The following is a 19,030-nucleotide window of genomic DNA, read 5'->3' as shown; positions in this document are numbered from 1 at the left end:
GGAGGACTGCGACAGATACAATCACGAAACCAGGTTAGCCATATATAATTTACATTAGATACCTTGACTTCTTTCTCAGATTGCTGGAGTTGCAGGACAAGTTGCTGATTGGCCGCCAGGAGGTCAACCTCCGTCTTCACTGGGGCGCTGCTGTCCAGCGCCTGCAGCAGAGTAGTGGTCTTGCTCTTCTCTTGGCTCAGCTGAGCTACAGCCTGGTCGCAGAGAAGCTCCAGCTCTTTGACCAAGCCTCTGTGCTCACACACACCCTGTGGAATTTAGAAACAAAATGAGACCTGTGCATCCAATTACATTTAAGAGCCATATGACAACAGAGAACTCAAGAGCTTTGACATCGCCATATAACATGAGACAGGGCACATGTACCCCTGAAGTCAAAGGGAGCCGCTGGAATTATGGCAATGCCCAAGAGAAGCACTTCTCTACTCTAAATGCACTACTCTAAATGACCACATAAGGTTACACACAAAAGCATCTTAAAGGACTCATATTTTGCTTTATTTTTCACTATTTGGACAATTTTACACAATTCCTGAGAGTCTATGGAACACATCTGTAAGGTTTTTTTCTTCAATAAAATTGAAAGTACATGTGCACCACTTTCTGCCCTTGCAAAGTCCAAGCTGTTTTTGGCTGGGCTCTGCCCATACTCGCAATGCGCTTTGAGTGACAGTCACCCACATGCACTGGCAGATACCTTTGGTGGAGAGAGAGAGAGAGAGATAGAGAGAGGCTCACATACACGCGATGAGTCAGCAGCCTAGCCAATTTGTGTGTGCGTGTCTCTGTTTTTGTGTGTGTGTGTGTGCTGACACATGGTTCTGTGGGACTAATTAAATTCGCCGCAGGGGGGCCATAATCCCACGGGACTAGGGCTGACCTTCGATTTTTTTTTGGAATTCGAAGCTTCGGGGCCGAGATTCGATTTTAATTCGAAGCTTCGAAATAAAATTAAAAAGATATATATATATATATATTTTTTAACTTTTTTTTTTTTTTTTTTTTATATGTTGTGGGACTTGTACAGCACTTTGTTCAACTTTGTCAGTGCTGTAAAGTTTAAAACTTTTTAAATCTTAGACAAACAAAACACTTTTCTTTCATGAAATATTGTAAGCAGTCATTTGAGGCTTTATAAAAGCAGCACAATGAACACAAATCTGTCAGTGCAGAGTCCGACCTCATCTTAAATAACAAACAACATTGCTTGTTGTAATTAACAAAGAGAGGCAGAGTTGATTTTGCAAAAAAAAAAGAAAAAAAAATCAGATATTTTATTATTATTTTTATATAATCGAATTTTATTTTCATATTTGAATCCCATGCCCATCGAACGAAGCTTCAAAGCTTCAAAGTATTTAAGACAGCCCTACACGGGACAATTGGTAACTTGTCTCGCATGACAAGATTTACCCCTGTGAATATTATTGCACGAATCGGAATACGGGCGCCAGGGCTCCAGACTAACTTTTTTCACCACCGTCCCAGAACCGTCCCGAAATACAGTTTTAACTAGGGATGTCTTTTATTTATTGTCAAAAGTATGCATGTTGGTTTAATTCAACAAGAGATGTAATGTTAATTTTTACTTTTTTAATGATCATATTTTGCACAGATAATGCTTACATTTAGAAAGCCTTTTGAATGCATCCAGTGAAATTATTAGTTACCTGAAATTATTCAGTTTTTTTGGGGGGAAACCCTGCATATATCGGTATCGGTTGATATCGGTATCGGAAATTAAGAGTTGGACAATATCGGAATATCGGTATCGGTAAAAAAGCCAATATCGAGCATCCCTAGTTTTAACTGTCCCAAAGTGAATGTAAACCGTCCCATTTATTTTTTTATATATATAATATATCAACGTCAATTTGATCATATGGGGACATATTTTGTGCCGATAATGGCACAGAGGGTGAGACCAACTGTCAGTGTGTACCGTAGCTATAACTAGAACGTGTCGATAACTATATACAGTTCCAATAATAATAACAAATCAAATTTATATAGCGCCTTTCATAGAACCCAAGGTCGCTTCACAATCAGGACAAAAAATAGGGCTAGGGAAATAGGGGGGAAAAAGGGGATGAGGGAAGGTTAGGGATAATGGATAATGGACCTAATCTAATCTAAACTAACTGATGGGGAAAAGCCTTGGTCAAGAGGTGTGTTTTTAGAGCAGTTTTGAAGGTGTCCACGGTTGGGGCGTTGCGGATAACATTACACTTCTGTTATTTAAATGTGTCCTTATGTTAGAGTCAGGGGTTGTATTGTTGGATGCAGTTCCCTGTTGGTCAGTGTGTGTCTGTTCTCCATCTTCTTCTGCTGTGTTTATCCTCTTCAAATAGTGCAGCATATTTGCGGTGCTCTCTTCACAGAGGATGCCAGTATAGCGTTTATTTTTATTTTTATAACATTCTGATATTTTCGCGGTTCTTGTATAGTGGTCTCGTGCGACTGTCAACTATAATAAATATGGGCTGTTTAAAATTGTGTGAATAGTTGTTGTGAGTGCTCGTACTATGTTTCAATATAATCCGTTTTACCATTCATTCATTATAAACACAGACGTAAGGTGTCCACCGTGCTTTTTTAAGCTCCGGCCAAAATGCATGGTGACGTGTTGACCAATTTCGGAGGGGGATCCCAATGATATATCAATAAAAACGTACCGTCAGTTCATGTCCAAGGGATTATGTTCACGCACACAGCAAGTATCACCAGTTCCTGGCATTTTTTAACCTCTTTCTTTTTCGATGTCGAGATAAATTTGGGGCTGCTGCAGCGCGACCTGTGGTTTGCTGATCAGAATGGTGGGCGGGAGCTTGATGCTGGATTAGGGGCCGCGTCCACCTAGCGCATATTTCTGACCGCACGCATCTGTTTTCAATGTATTCCAATGGGGAGGGAGCGCATGCGGCCGCATGCGGCCGCCTCTAGGAAGTGCGCTGCCGTCGGCTTCTTTTCTCAGCTTTTTTGTGCGGCCGAAAGTTGAAACTTTCTCAACTTTCAGAGCGATGCGCTGGGCTCATTTTCAGACAACCAATCACAGCCATTCATCTACCACTCTGTTTGTAACCTGACACCGGAGCTGCCTGCCTGTCTGGCTGTCTCCCACAGACCATTGAGATTCGCGACAAAACTAATAATAATAACTACACGAATACACTACTAAAAAGCTAATAAAAAGCAAAGGGCGAACTGTGGTGTCAGGCAATAACTATATATATAATTAATATACAATAAAGTTATTCAAATATGCTATAATATGTGCAAAACCGCGGCATGGCTGTAGATTTCTTTCTGTCATCTACAAGATGCGCTGCATGCCAGCGCTGCCGGCGCACTCCCAGCATGTTTCACGGAGAAATATGCGCTAGGTGGACGCGGGCCCTTAGCGTATCGCTGCGTTCACGCAACGTTTAGACTTCAGTGAACCCCACATGATAATGTTGCCGTCTCTGTCAACTAAGAGTCGGCACGAGACACGCACCGTTTGACAGCAATATGTGCACGCACTGACAGTCGGATAATTGACATTTCCTGTGAAAAAAAAAAAATCCTCTTCGTCCCGTTTGTGTCCCGGCAATGATTTCTGTTCGTCCCAAATCAATATTTGATCGTCCCCGGGACGACGGGACATCGTTAGTCTCGAGCCCTGACGGTCGGGCGCGTGCTATGATATTTTGCAACAGGTGCGAGTCTTGACAGAGAGAGAGACATAAGCGCCTACTCTCTCAATGCAGTGCACTACAAGACTCGCACCGTATGAGCCTCTCTCTATCTATCCGTCTCTCCCTCTCTCTTTTGAGGAAGTGCTGACTGACAGGGAAACCGTGTGCGCATTATTTCCACTCGCTCCGTTTTGATCATAATTTCAACGTGTCACAGTTGATTGTGGGCGGGCGGTGGCAGATCAGCGCCCACTTCAGAGAGCGAGTCAATTCAGAATGGCTTGGTTCAATGGGGGAGGTTCTTGTCTCAGCTGAACTGGAGGAATGGGACTGGGTAAAAATTTCACATCTAGTCAGTGTTGGTACAACCCCACATTGCTAGAAAACAATGAAAACCACTGGAAAAGGCCATTTATAAGATAGCCAGAGCAAAATGTTAAGCAAATTATTTTAATATATTGATTGATGATTGATTAATCAATACATGTCAAGTCAATCTTAAGCTTAAATTGTAACCTACTGTTAAACATCAGACTCCTCACTCTCTTTGCATGATTTAAACAGAACATAATAAAATGTGAAGGTGTGGTAAACCTAACTTAAACCTCCTCAATCATGTCCTCATCAGAGTCCACAATCTCATTGATTTACTACCGATGACAAACGTGTCATTTCCGTTTTTCTTTGACATACTTGTGGGACACTGAACAACTCATCACTACAGCCCCAGCATCATACTGTAGCCCAGTGGTAACCAACCTTTTTAAGCCCAAGATCACTTTTTTTTGGTGAAGGCAAGATCTACCTATTGCGAGAAAAAGACAGCCAAGATTGTACTTTAAACTAAATTACTTTTATTTGCCTGTATTCTAATTACATGCAATGCTTTGGTCCCACATTAAAACGTCAAAGTAGAACTATTACCGGTATGTACTTTCTCAGTCAGTGCTAAGTGCAGTCATCTTATGCAGCATCACTTTTCACATCAAAACAAAAGTAGAACTGTAATGTGGACCTTCTCCTATTAACATTGCCAAACATATTTACAATTAGCATTTTATAAAGTAGAACTGTAATATGTACTCTCAGTCAGTGCTAAGTGCAGTCATCTTATGCAGCATCACTTTTCACATCAAAACAAAAGTAGAACTGTAATGTGGACTCTCATATTATTAACATTATAAAATGCTAATTGTAAATATGTTTGTCAAAGTAGAACTGTAATATGTACTTGCTCAGACAGTCAGTGCCAAGTGCAGTAATCTTATGCAGCATCACTTTTCACATCAAAACAAAAGTAGAACTGCAATGTGGACTCTCAGGGAAAGATCTTAAATATATATATATATATATATATATATATATATATATATATATATATATATATATATATATATATATATATAAAAAAAAAAAAAAAAAAAAAGATTTCAGGGAAAGATCTACAGGAAAAGTCTCAAAGATCGACCATGACCACTGCTGTAGCCAGTCTCTTGAAACACCGCCATCTCCAAACTTCCACTCCTCTCAAAACTTTCTTTTGTTAGGTGGTCCCGCTCCCGCATCCATATGGTTCCACATATTTGTAACCCATTTAACGTTATTAAGCTAACGTTAGCTAATCGTGATAGCAGGCAGACGTAACGTTAGCTTCCTACAGTGCAAGCAGGCGCTGCAGAAAAAGAGTAGCGCATGTGACGTCGGTAAACAAGGAGATTGACACGCAAGGAGAGATGATTGGGGGCTGCAAAAAAGGCGACTTGTCGTAAGACCAAAACACACCGCAGTTTAAATTATTTTACATTACTATTTTGTTACCCGCCACGTGGCAGACAGACCTGTGTCACTCGCCAAACCTAAAATCTGGCGGGCTCTAATTTCGGGCCCTGCTCGGGATTCTGGGAAACGGGGGGGGTTATTATTTACATATGTCAGCTGTCACTACTACTAACGTCAACGTCTCTGCACTCTTATGCATGTTGGAAAGTAAAGGGAAGAACCCGACCAGTCTACTGTCTCATCCTTCTTGCACTCCCACAAGAGAATATATATATATTTTTTTATAGTTTGTATAGATCGTTGCATATTGTCATCTACAAATCTGCTACGGTTGAGGACCCGGGAAAAACAAGCATCTCACGTTTTTCTGAATGTATATACATTTTAAAAAGCTGTGACAATAAAATTATCTGATCTCTGATCTTCTCATTTAAACAGTTGTTCAGGACTGAAAATGAGTAGCTGCCTTGTTTCTAGCATATCTGTATGTGACAAAAGTGCTATACTGTCATTGGACTGGCTTCCAGGGTGAGATGAAAGATGTTCAGATCCAAAAGAAAATTACACCAGTTTTTCGCTTTGGTTTAATAGTCAAGTGATTTCTGGGTCTTTTTTTCTTTTTTCTTTTTTTTTTAAATTTTCTTTTTTAGCGTTTATCGCTTTTCTGGTCAAGCGTGACCGACAGTTGTAGAGTGAAACGGGTGGGAGAACAGGGGAAGACATTCAGCAAATGACGGCGGGTCCGGGAATTGAACTCGGAGTCAACCAGAACCGTGACGCTACACGGCTCCTCCCGACGCAGAAATAGCGCCGAGATACGTGGTGAGCTACTGGAGCTCCCCGATTTCTGGGTCTTTATCTACACACATGTTCTTGAGCATACAATCAGTTTGTTGCAGGTCGAGTGTCAACATAGTAGCCTAGAGTTAAAGTGTGTTGAAGAATGAAACTTTAACAAACTGTCTTGAACTGTGAAGAGCCACAGTCCACTGGGTGCCAGATCAGTCTTGAATAGACCATTTAATTTGGCCACTACAATTTTTTTTTTTATTTACCTCCAAAGCCACTTTCTTGCTTTGTGCCACTGCTGCTTGGCGGTCCAGTTCACAGCTCAGGATGTGGTCCAGTGCGGTCGGGTCAAGTGGCTGGCTGGCACATGCTACACGCCACTCTTTCTCAAACCTTTCCCTCTCCCCGAGTTCTTCTGAGAGAATGATCTGGTAATTATCCATGTTTCCCCAGAGTCTCTTCAAAAGAGTGTCCATTTTCTGTGATAACAACAAAAATCAGGAATAAGACAGATTAGCTTGTTGTGGAAAGAATAGTTCAGGCATTTTTGTTAAGCAAATTCCTAGACTGTTCCATGACAAATAGCGCAATTTCCACAATCTACATTTGTGCACAGTGGTTGCCTCCATTACTGTTGCCTCACAGTAAGAAGGTCCTGGGTTCAACCCCCAGCAGGGGGCCTTTCTGTGTAGAGTTTAGAGGTGGGACCAAGTCATTGTTTTGCAAGTCTCAAGTCAGTCGCAAGTCTTGGTACTCAAGTGCCGAGTCAAGTCCCAAGTCAAGACTGACAAGTCCCAAGTCGAGTCCCAAGTCCTAACCTTTAAGTTTCGAGTCCTAAACAAGTCATAATACGCGTTTCACCAAAAAGTTTCATTATAAACTTGTTGGCAAAACATAATCTAATTTCTATAAATGTAGAAAACTAGATACAATTGGGCAAGAGCTGCTTGAAAACCAGTTCAGGAGTATATTGAGAAAAAAAAAATAAGGATCACCATATCTATTTTAAAGGTATAGGATAACAATAACCAACATATTGTCTTCCCACTTGGACCAATCATTTATTTAACGTCTGCCTGCCCTGTATATACAGTCTAGGCACATGATCCATAATAGCAGACCTCGGTTCAACTAACCTTAACCCTTTATCAATTTGGGGTATAAAAAATCTGTACTGAAATGACAAGGCATCTCTGTATTTCATATATTAGGTAGTTTATTAGGTATTAGAATTAGGTAGGGCCTAATTCGTGTGCGAGTTCTCTCTCTCTCTCTCTCTCGGATAAAATAACAAACTCAGCAAGGCCAACGGCTTCTCTGTTACAGTGGGTGACAATATTGTCACAAGGAAAGATGAAATTACCTACCTGGGTTCCATCCTGTGACAAAATGGCAATCAATGTAATCAAAAAAAGTCAACCAACGAACTCGATTCTTGTACCGGATCTCCTCACTGGTAAACAAGAATACCTTGAAGACTAACAGGAGCACTCATTCAAGGGTACTACGACTATGCTTGTACCTCACGGTACCAAAGCACCTCAAAGGCACTAAAAACAAGATTACAAACATCACAAAACAAACTGGTCAGACTACTGCTTGACCTTACCCCTGCCCATTTTGACAACCTAGGATGGCTTAGAGTAGACAACAGAGTAAATCAACTTGCAATGGGCCTGGTCTACAAGATGCACTACCACCTACATGTCGAAATACTTCCCAAAGGTCAGTGAATTCCAGGACCACAACACCAGAGGGAGTTCCACAAATCATGTTCAACCCAGATTCGTCTCAAACAAGGGACTAAACACGTTTCGCAATTATGCCACAACAATGTGGAACGCCCTACCCACACAGCCGTAAAATAATGTAAATCCCTACCCTCCTTCAAAACCGCTCTCAAATAGCACCTACGGGTGGCTGCAATTAAAAACTGGCCCCTGTAAATGTCCAACCCCCCCCCCAACAATGTAGTTTCTTCCCCTTCGAATGTAGTATATATTTCTGTTTCTTATGATCTATGTCTTATACAGTACTGTATACTTGTATGTCATAAATGTCTTGATAAAACAGTACTGTATAGCTGTATGTCATAAGTGTCATGATGAATTGAAAATGGGGGACCCTGATGTAAACAAGATGAAAGTCTTTCTCTGGCCTGCATCCCCTTAACAATTGTGTGTATTGAGCTGTACTGTATTGTACCCATTCTGCAATCTTTAATACAATTTTCAATCAATAATTTTTTTTAAGGAGCAGCATTAATGTTAGGCTTTCATCAAGCAAGACATTGCTGATTGTTTATAAACCAAGTTACATACCGTTATTTATGCAGCTTCAAATGTAGTTGGAAGTTGTTGCGTCTCCATCTGTGATTTTCTGCTATTCGTTTTTTGTTGACCACCACATCGTTTTTATAAGCAAACAAAGCAATATTTGGTATAATTTCCCACTGGATCCGTTGTTCTTAACGTTCGTAACTTACTTCTTCTCTGGCGCAAATTGATTGGATGCTGTCGGATTGTTTCAAACAAAGTGGGCAGAAGATATGATCTTTGAGCCAAGACACAAATAACATTTAACTAAAACGATCTTTTCTTTGTGCTCAACAAAAGAGAAATTGTGACAATATCCATCTGTAAAAACTTGACTAGTGGGGGCTGCCATGACGGTCAAATAGTAAACAACACCCCACAGCACAGCGTGTCTCCGCGAGTAGGGTCCAGCTGCAGCGCCGGAGAATCCTCTCAAGGGGCAAGCCTGTGGCAGCCACAAACCTACTACTTTCTATATAGCAGCTGGGAGGTGCGCTGTTTTAAGTGAGCGACGAGCGTGTGTTATTGGATTGATTGATTGAACATCCAAGCTGCTTCTATAGAAAGAAGGTTCGTGGCTGCCACAGGATTGCCCAGTGAGAGGATTCTCCGGCGCTGCAGCTGTACCCTATTGGTCTCAGACAGGAGAGGAGAACTGCGCTGCAGCTCGCTACCAATCTACATAAAAATAACGCAGTAACTAACGAACCATTCAGTATTTAATATAACTTATCTTTGGGCATGGGGGAAGCCAAGGTATCAAGTCTTCTCAAGTCAAAAGGCTCAAGTCCAAGTGAAATCACAAGTCATTGGTATTAAAGTCAAAGTCGAAGTCAAAGTCTTTTTTGATTTGGTCAAGTCAAGTCCAAAGTCATCAAATTCGTGACTCGAGTCCAAGTCATGTGACTCGAGTCCACACCTCTGAGAGTTTGCATGTTCTCCCTGTGTTTGCGGGTGTTTCCTGACATTATCCTTGACCAAGGTACTAGCATTATAACTGGTGTCGTCCCCGAGTGCTGCACTGTGTGCGGCTGCCCACTGCTCCTAAATAGTTAGGATGAGTCAAATGCAGAGGACAAATTTCCCCAAGACGGATTAATAAGGTACAACTTAACTTACGGTAATAGAACTGTTTGTGTGCAACTTTGAGTGCAAGAGTTCCATACTGTTGATTTGCACGACTATTGCTAATAAATGCTGACGGGAAGTGAAAGAAAATCTCTGGTGTGAAAATTAGTTAGTGATAATTATAATAAATGTTTAAATATCCTAAACCTTTTTTAAAAAGGCTTAGCAGTAGCACTCACCTGAAGGTAGGTCTCCCTCTTGCTAAGCAGCTCAGAGAATCTGGGTTCCCAGAGTGCCTGGAAGTCCTCCTCCTTGAAGGAGTAGCTGGGGGCCTGAGTCCTGCACAGGAGCACATCCTGGAGCCTCATCTCTTCAAACACAGCCAGGTCACTCTGGATCAACTCCTCAAACCGCAACTTGTAGTCAAGGGCATAGCATTTAAGCGGTTGCTGAACAGGGAAAAGGGGGGTAAATTAGCTGACAGCTGATCAGCCTTATTATGAACAGAAACATCTACGAATCACATTCAAAAGTTACAAAAACAGATGAGGAAGCAGGCAATTCAGAGTAACACAATGGAAGAAGCTGTACACAGCAATGGCACAAATTCTGCGTACACACAGTTGGTATAGCCAGCTCGCGGAAAATGGGCTACAAACCATTAGTTGTTTGGTGACTTTACCTTCATATCTTTCAGGGTGTGATTGATCTGCTCAGTCAGTTTAACTATGTTTCTGTGGGCCTCAGCAGTGTGCTTGGGAAGAGTGGTTAAGTGTTGAGCTTGTTGCACACTTAAGGCCTTGTCCAACGAACAATGGTCCATAAAGAGTTGGAAACCTGTGAAGTTGTCCTGCAAACATATAGGAGAAGTGGGGGACATACAGATTCAACGTTAAGTTCATATTGGACTGCTGATGTTTATTATTAGTAGAGGCAACCACACTACTACTATGAGCTCATAATTATCATTGTCTTTTCACCCATTTTTTGGACCACTCCTCCTGAGCAAGTTAAAAAGAGCAAGTTCCATGACCAAGATGTGCTGGTGTTTAAGTTCAAATGTACTGGTTAGGGTTTCAAGCACAAAGTGCAGAAACCCTATTGTTTGTGTGAATTTCTTTTTTTCTCTTTAGCATTGGTTTTGCAAATTCCCCTGAAATGGTAAATGGTAGCAACATGAACTTTGACCCATTGATTGAAAGTTGTGTGCAAATAGTCTCCAACAAATATGACCCAAATTGGTCAAAAGGGGGTGCTATAATTAAAAGGTCAACTTTAAAAAATATCAGAACTCCTACACCTCGAGTCTGATTTACACTTTATAGAGGCATACATCTCTATGCCTCAAGGACCCATAAAGTTCCGCCATATTGGATTTTCATTTCTGACATCTCCTCCTAAACCGTATGTCTGATTGCTACCATTATTTGCTGTGGAACATTATTGGATGAAGCTTATTAAAGTTAGCATAAGGATTGTTGATATCTTTTTTTAGTTTTCACAATATTAACCAATGAACTTCAAGAAGGCGTGGCTCAGCACATAAATAGATGTAAGTCAACAACCGTTGGGCCAATCACCAAAAATGCAGGATATATCCAGGTAACTACCCGAAACATACCCTAAAAATTACATTCATATTGAACACTACAAATGTACAAAATGTGCGTGGAATAACACAAATCGGATTATATTTCAATGTTTTGAAACATTACTGCTGAACCGTGTGTGAACTTATTTTGCGATATAAATATATTGGCTTGAAACCCATTAACCCATTCTTCGCCAGACATTGTACCCTTCTTATACCATCCTCTGCCAGCTCTATTTGTCTATGGAGACGTTCACCTACTTTGCAGGGCTATAACTTTTTTAATTGTATTGCTAAATTGACATTACTATGGCCCATTCAACATCGATTAGCTATTGTTCAGGGTGTAGGAACGTTTTACTTTTTCATTCACACATTCATACTAAAATACCGTCCAGAGTATAAATATGTTTTTATCGTTTTCTGCAGTAATTCATAGAACGTGAGTTATAGCCATTTATGCATATATTACATCATCAAATGCAGTTTGCTAGCGATTGTCAGATAAAAAATTTCAATTGTACAAGGTCCTAAACGTCATGACTGGTCATCTGCTGGTGACCGGAGGGGGGGGGGGGGGTCGTTTATAATGCAATGTCCGACGTTAAATGAATCATGTAGTATGGGTGATATGTTGATCATAGCAGTTTGTATGGATAATAATAATCAAACACGCTGAAACTCACTGCAGCTTCCTCTGACCATTGGGTGATCAGCGCGGAGCAGAAAGATCGCCATTATGGGATGTTGATCTAGACGAACCATTTCCGGGTTGTATAATAATATATACGTCCAAATAACGTTGTTTATTGAGTTATGGCAACCGATCGATTATCCAGTGTGTCAAGGAGTCCCGCGAGCGATCGCGAGTGGCGGACGGAATAGGGGGGACACCAAGCACTTCCGGCCCCACTTCCGGTTTGACGATCGGCCACCAGGTGGCGCTATTGAACCGTTGGAGAGTTGAGTGGAGATCCCCAGCACCCGTCAATGATCCGTCGGTGAAATATGAATGCCATGACAGATTTTTGAAATATTGATCTCGATGACGGCATAATCCGTCATTGGCAGATTAAGCATGGCGAGGAATGACGGCTTAATCCGTCAATGGCGAAAAATGGGCTAATTGACGCTTTACGGCTATATTTATTTGTATTTCTATAAATAGCTGCTTTAAATGTTTATGGTTGATCTGAACATTTGTTTAGGTTGTTATTCCGTCAAAGATAACTAGATCCATCTGAGGCCACCTAACATTACAGATTTTAATGGCTGTTTTTTCTTTTAATGGATTTCCATGACATCATGAGTCATCATTTTCCATAACTTTTCCAGGTTTTCCATGACCTTAAGGAACCCGGACTGTTGATATATTGTGATTTCCATAATCCACAGCTAAGTGATATCTACCAGAAGCTGCAGAGTGGAGTCCTCGAGCCTCCATGACAACCCTTCTGCTGTTCCATTGCAGACATGGCAGCTTTTCTGCTCAAAGTTGCTGAGCTTCGTCTTTAGTGCCGAGATGATCAAGTCGTCCTCAAAAAGCGCCTTAGAAAAGAATAATAAGAAATACTCAAATTAGAACATTTAGAAAACAAGATCAGGAAATCACTCAAGTAGGGCTTTAACACATCGAGTGCCAGCCATGCGGAGCGCTAAGAGCCTCCGTATGCCAGCGTCCACTTCAATGATAGAGCTCTCATATTTGCAAACGCATAAACTATGTCTTAAATTATGGCTGTGTGTCTAATCTGGCCGTCGCTTATCAATGACTTGTTTGCAGTCAACATTGTCGAAACGGATTTTCTCTTTTTTTTTAACACTTTGAGTGCCAGCCACGACAATTGTCGTCTTATCAGATCCCCCATTGAGTGCCGACGACGTGAAATGTCCTTTGTTTGCAGAATTTCTTTTTATTGGCGATTTGAATTCAAAGTTTGTCCAAGGTAAGCGACAGTTGTGATTGGAGGATCAAGAAAAGAGGGCAGGGTTTGAGGTAGGGGGAGTGGTCAGTTTCCTCATTTTATTTTTCCCTCAAGGCATCTGAAGGATCGATTGTGCTCGCCGGCCCGGAAGTGTGAATATTTTAGGCAACCAACTTGTGTTTAGCGTTTCTCTGATTGGCCACTATGCCCATGTGACCGCGGCAGCGCGGAAATAGGCTGTCTATTGCCTCGCGCTGCAGCGCGGAAATAGGCTGTCTATTGCCATTCTCTAAGACAAACTCTAACCTTAACCAGCTCCTTAACAGCGCCTAAACTTAACCCTTCTAACCTTAACCAACTCCGAAACAATGCCTAACCTTAACCAACTCCGAAACAATGCTTAAAGTTAACATGCCTAAACATGCACGTTAAAAAAATTTAAGGGAATTGAACTCGTCACCAACGGACCGCAGGATCCACAGCAAGGCGGCACTACCAGTTGAGCTAGTTGTCGATGTTAAAAAAGGGGGGATTACTGCTACATAATGCTGTCGCGACAGAGCTCTGCTGCTGCCGCGTCGCCGCGGGGGCATGGCTAGACGCAAGTTGGGCGTGGCTAGACACAAGTTGGTTGCCTTTAATATTTAGGCGGCCCGGAAAACCTGTGGATTATGTATTTACAGTATCAACACTGTAATCAATAAGCGTGATCGATATTTGGAATGGCGATCAGGAATTGGAATAATCTTTTTGGATAACATCCGATCTCAGGTAAGGAATTTTTTATTTTTTTTTTTTTTTTAACTTTGACCAGTCAGCTGGTTCTTTTAGCGTTTATCGCTTTTTCATCGCATTCATACTTGGTCAAGTTCGACCGACAGAAGCAGGCTGAAAGGGTTCAGATGGGGGGGAAGACACTCTGGGAAAGGCACGGCTGCCGTCCGGGATTCGAACGCGCTCAGCCCCAGATCCGTGACGAGCACGGTTGTCCACGGCGCTGAAATAGCACTCGCGGTACGTGGTGAGCTACTGGAGCTCCCCAAGGAATCTATTTTACCAGTCTTAGGATAATCAGACCTGTTTTCACGGAGATAAGCATTTGCCCTATGCGTGTATGTGGCTCTGTGGCTGTGATCGCTGATGAGGAAATGAGAATCGATTTTTCAGCCCGCCTCTATAGCGTGCATAAGTACACATATACTATCGATAATCTAGCGTTTATTTGAAAACGATTAATAAATAGGCCGAAAAATGACTGTTTGTGTATTCTAGAATATTCCAGTAAATGCCTTTTATCACAGAATCTTTATATTTTCCTTGAAAACGAGGGCTTTTCAAAATGCTATAAAACTAAAATGAACCGATAAAAAAAAATCCGTTTCGACAATGTTGACTGCAAACAAGTCATTGATAAACGGCAGGCAGATTAGACACGGCCATAATTTAAAACATAGATTATGCGTTTTTAACGCTATCATTGAAGTGGATGCTGGCACTCAACGGGGTTTTCAATGTTAAATGGCCGGCACTGAAATAGTTAATAATCTGTTCATTTCCGTTTGATACCATTTTAAAAAAACGCTTGTTTTTTTAAGTTTCAGGAAAATATAAAGATGCTGTGATAATCGCCCTTTACTGGAATACACAAAAAACGTTGTCATTTTTCGGCCCATTTATGAATCGTTTTCAAATAAACGCTAGATTATCGATAGTATATGTGTACTTATGCACGCTATAGAAGCGAGCTGAAAAATCGATTCTCTCATTTCCTGATCAGCACACACACACAGGGCACACGTTGATATGTGAAAAAAGTTCTGATTATCCTAAGACTGGTCAAATAGATTCCTTACCTCAGATTAGGGCTGGGCAATAAAACGATAACGATAACTATTGCGATAAATTATTTCCTCGAAATAAACATGAAACGTGGTCGCAAAGTTTCGATATATCGATTTTCCAAGCTTGGATATGAGCACACGCACTAACAACCAATCAGTGAAGGAGATGGCCGACAGTGAGGGAGACCCGCAGTGCACCTCTGGGTAGAGAGGTAGGACTCTGGTAGTCAACAAGGCTGGCTAGGATAATTAGCTTGCACGCCGCTATTTTATAGTTTACGTGCCGAGTGGGTGTGTGGCGTGAATTCTGAGGCCACGGTTAGAGTAGTGTGGGGTATGCGGTGGACGTCGTTGCAATGTATTGGGGCGGAACGGAGTACTTTAGGGTGCTAGTTAGTACATTGGAAACAAGGCTGGCTAGGATAATTAGCTTGCACGCCGCTATTTTATAGTTTACATGCCGAGTGGGTGTGTGGCGTGAATTCTGAGGCCACGGTTAGAGTAGTGTGGGGTATGCGGTGGACGTCGTTGCAATGTTATTGGGGCGGAACGGAGTATTTTAGGGTAATAGTTAGTACATTGGAAACAAGGCTGGCTAGGATAATTAGCTTGCACGCCACTATTTTATAGTTTACGTGCCGAGTGGGTGTGTGGCGTGAATTCTGAGGCCACGGTTAGAGTAGTGTGGGGTATGCGGTGGACGTTGTTGCAATGTATTGGGGCGGAACGGAGTATTTTAGGGTAATAGTTAGTACATTGTCATGGGATATCATACACCGCTTGCTCTGGCTAACTGCTAACGTGCGCGGACTGATGACGACATCAACTCGAGACATTCGCAGCAGCAAAACAAGTCTATTAATAGCCCGTCCATCGGTGCCGGGCATAAGAAGTTAATTAAACTTGACAGAAATTATATCTACGATAATTATCGATATCGAGTTACCGTAATTCCTCTAATAGTAACCCCGGCTTGTATTTGTTTCAACTGTGGCGGATACCAGGCTTGTATTAGGAGGAGGCATGTATAAGAGAGAGGCCTATATTTCTAATTTTCAAACTGATCATAATGAATAAATCAACATTTTGTGTCAGTTTGAACCCAGTAAAATGTACTGGGTTCATTTATTGAAACCAAGTACTGTATGAAATACGGTAGTAAACAGTGCAATTACAGGTGGTCAAAAAAAGTTTAATAAAGTAAAATAGTGCAATCACAATACTGGTATAATAATAATAATAACTTCGTTTTATACAATTCTGAGGTAGGCTTACTCTCTTGGTAAACATTAACACCATACCATTATATGGTATTTACTGCACAGCCAGGCCAGCTTATAACAACAATAACAAAATATATTGCCTATGGTAAATCCGTTGAGGGAAATACCGTAATTCCTCTAATATACATGAAACCCGGCTTGTATTAGGAGGCCGGCTTATAATTGCTTAGCTCAACAGCACACCCGGTCATTAATAGAGACCCGGTTTTTAATTGAATACCGGTTACTATTAGAGGAATTACGGTATATGAAAATAATTTTAGAATTTTATCGCGATAACGTTTTTGGCCATATCGCCCAGCCCTACCTCAGATCAGATAATAATAACTTTATTTGTATAGCACTTTTCATACAGAGGTTGCAGTTCAAAGTGCTTCACAACAGTAAAGAAATACAGGCATGAGCGAGCATAGCAAGGTATAAAGATGTTCTCCAAAAAGATTATTCCAATTCCTGATCGCCATTCCAAATATCGATCGCGTTTATTGATCCAACGCTGGGTACTGGAAATATGTATTCCACGCCGTTTTGGGGCTCTGCAATGAATCCGATCCTCGGGTGACTTGCCCGAGAAGTAAAATGAGGAAGCAGGATTCCCCCCCCCCCCATGCGTTTCATTCAATCCATTCCAAAGGGGTGCAGTACCACAGAGAGAGACGATGGGGGGGTGGTATTTTCCCAATGGAGCTCAGAGAGAATTTGCAGCACTAACGTGAGACTAGATTGATGAAATATGAATTCAAATTGCTAATAAAAAAAAGCGCGATATCTCGTCGCTGGCACTCAAAGTGTTAATATGGGTTTTTATAGTTCTACAATAACAAACCTGCTGGGTATCCTGTGCTTCGGCTTTATAGTGACATATAGACTCCTTAAGCCTTCGCATTTCTTCCTCAAACTGCTGTACCTGTGGGGAGTGAGGAAGAGCCAGTCAGAAGTCATCAACAGGCATCCCAGGTAGTCAGTTCACCCACCCGTCTCCCCCCACGTTGCACCTAGATCGCTTAGCTCCTCCAAACCACCTTCAGGTGATCACTCGATCCAGGCTGAAGACTAACTGCCTTTGCAGTTGCTGCCCAAAAGCAGTGGAATGGCCTCCCACCTGCCTTTAAATCCAGGTTAATAACCTACCCCTTTACCCAGGCCTTTTAGCTTTTAAAAAGGAAAACGCCAACATTTTGGGAAATTAGCTTATTTGCCATCTTCCCTCGAGTTAGACAAGAAGATACATACCCTTTTCTTCTCTGTGCGTGCAGTAGGCTTAGGGAACAGCCGCTCCGTTAGCGTAGCTTCATCACTGGAAGTGGGCAGTCCTTTACCCTGAAGTTCCCTACAGTCACGAAATACACTCCAAATACAACTCCAAAAACGTTCCTGTAAACATGTGACCTGTGTATTTACCACGTGGAGAAATACAAAATAATTGAATTCGACAATTAAGTTTTCTAAGCAAATATAGTCTGAACAATTTTTTGCCGAACCACTCCTGTCTGGGCTTAGTCAGTGACACTAAAGCAGATAACGAAGCATCTACTATACTTCCGGTCGGGGGGTTTCAAAATAAAAGAGCGACGTCTAAACCACCGGAAATACGTTTATTTTGTACATTATCTAACGTTAACACGAACCTAAAGTAACTTTAGGTTAGTTGTAACGTTAGTTTAGGTTCGTGTTAACGTTAGATAATGTACAAAATAAACGTATTTCCGGTGGTTTAGACGTCGCTCTTTTATTTTGAAACCCCCCGACCGGAAGTATCTGCTTTAGTGTCACTGACTGAGCCCAGACAGGAGTGGTTCGGCAAAAAATGGTTCAGAGTATATTTGCTTAGAAAACGTAATTGTCGAATTCAATTATTTTGTATTTCTCCACGTGGTAAATACACAGGTCACATGTTTACAGGAACGTTTTGGAGTTGTATTTGGAGTGTATTTCGTGACTGTAGGGAACTTCAGGGTAAAGGACTGCCCCACTTCCAGTGATGAAGCTAAGCTACGCTAACGGAGCGGCTGTTCCCCAAGCCTACTGCACGCACAGAGAAGAAAAAGGTATGTATCTTCTTGTCTAACTCCAGGGAAGATGGCAAATAAGCTAAAGCTTCCCAAAGATTTTCCTTTAAACTAGGATTTTTTATTTACCCAATTCTATTCACATATATCCTGTTTTATGTTGCGTATTTTTCTATATTTCTTATTTATTTGTTCAATTTCTTGTATCTTTATTGCTTTTATTTTTGTATATGCCAACATTACAAGTGGTACCTTGTTAAATACTGTATGTGTAAACTTTGACTTGCCTTTAACTGATCTTCTTGCCACTCTCCCTGCTGCTCAGTGTTCAACAGTTGCTGCTGCTTCAGTGAGGCTTGGACTTGAATGACCTGTGAGCAGAAACATCCGTTTGTAACACATCCAAACCCCTCCTTCCCCCCCACCTTTACTTTATCATAAACAAGGGAAACAATACAAGTCATAACAACAACAAAACAAGGCGTGGGGGTAATATTAAGTGATACCACATTAATATAATACTAGACAACACAATACATACATCACAAGAACAATACAAAACAAGGGAGATAATGGGGGGAGACACAATGACAAACACTAATTACTGTAGATCTCAGTAATCTGAGTAATGCTGAGGTAGACAGATTAATCAGTGTGTTCAACATCTTTTAAAAACAATCTGATCAATTTATGACCATAGATTATGCCTGCACACCCTCTGGTGTAGAAACTGCA

The 19,030-nt window shown here is 41.4% G+C and overlaps 1 protein-coding gene across 2 annotated transcripts in view; it reads right to left on the bottom strand.

Moving 5' to 3' along the window:
* Positions 1-19,030, bottom strand: part of cenpe (centromere protein E) — a 109,662-nt gene that overhangs the window by 11,837 nt on the left and 78,795 nt on the right. For both annotated transcript variants that reach the window (XM_084323715.1, XM_084323716.1), the window contains exons 45-51: positions 18,583-18,666; positions 17,113-17,193; positions 12,648-12,785; positions 10,329-10,496; positions 9,886-10,095; positions 6,530-6,742; positions 63-266 (exon numbers count right to left, since the gene is read on the bottom strand). In XM_084323715.1, coding sequence (XP_084179841.1) covers positions 63-266; positions 6,530-6,742; positions 9,886-10,095; positions 10,329-10,496; positions 12,648-12,785; positions 17,113-17,193; positions 18,583-18,666 — 1,098 coding nt within the window. The remainder of the gene's footprint in view (positions 1-62; positions 267-6,529; positions 6,743-9,885; positions 10,096-10,328; positions 10,497-12,647; positions 12,786-17,112; positions 17,194-18,582; positions 18,667-19,030) is intronic.

This window comes from Notolepis coatsorum, assembly GCF_963971535.1.
Source record: "Notolepis coatsorum genome assembly, chromosome: 10".
Classification (NCBI taxonomy): domain Eukaryota; kingdom Metazoa; phylum Chordata; class Actinopteri; order Aulopiformes; family Paralepididae; genus Notolepis; species Notolepis coatsorum.
This window is presented reverse-complemented; position numbering and strand designations above follow the sequence as displayed.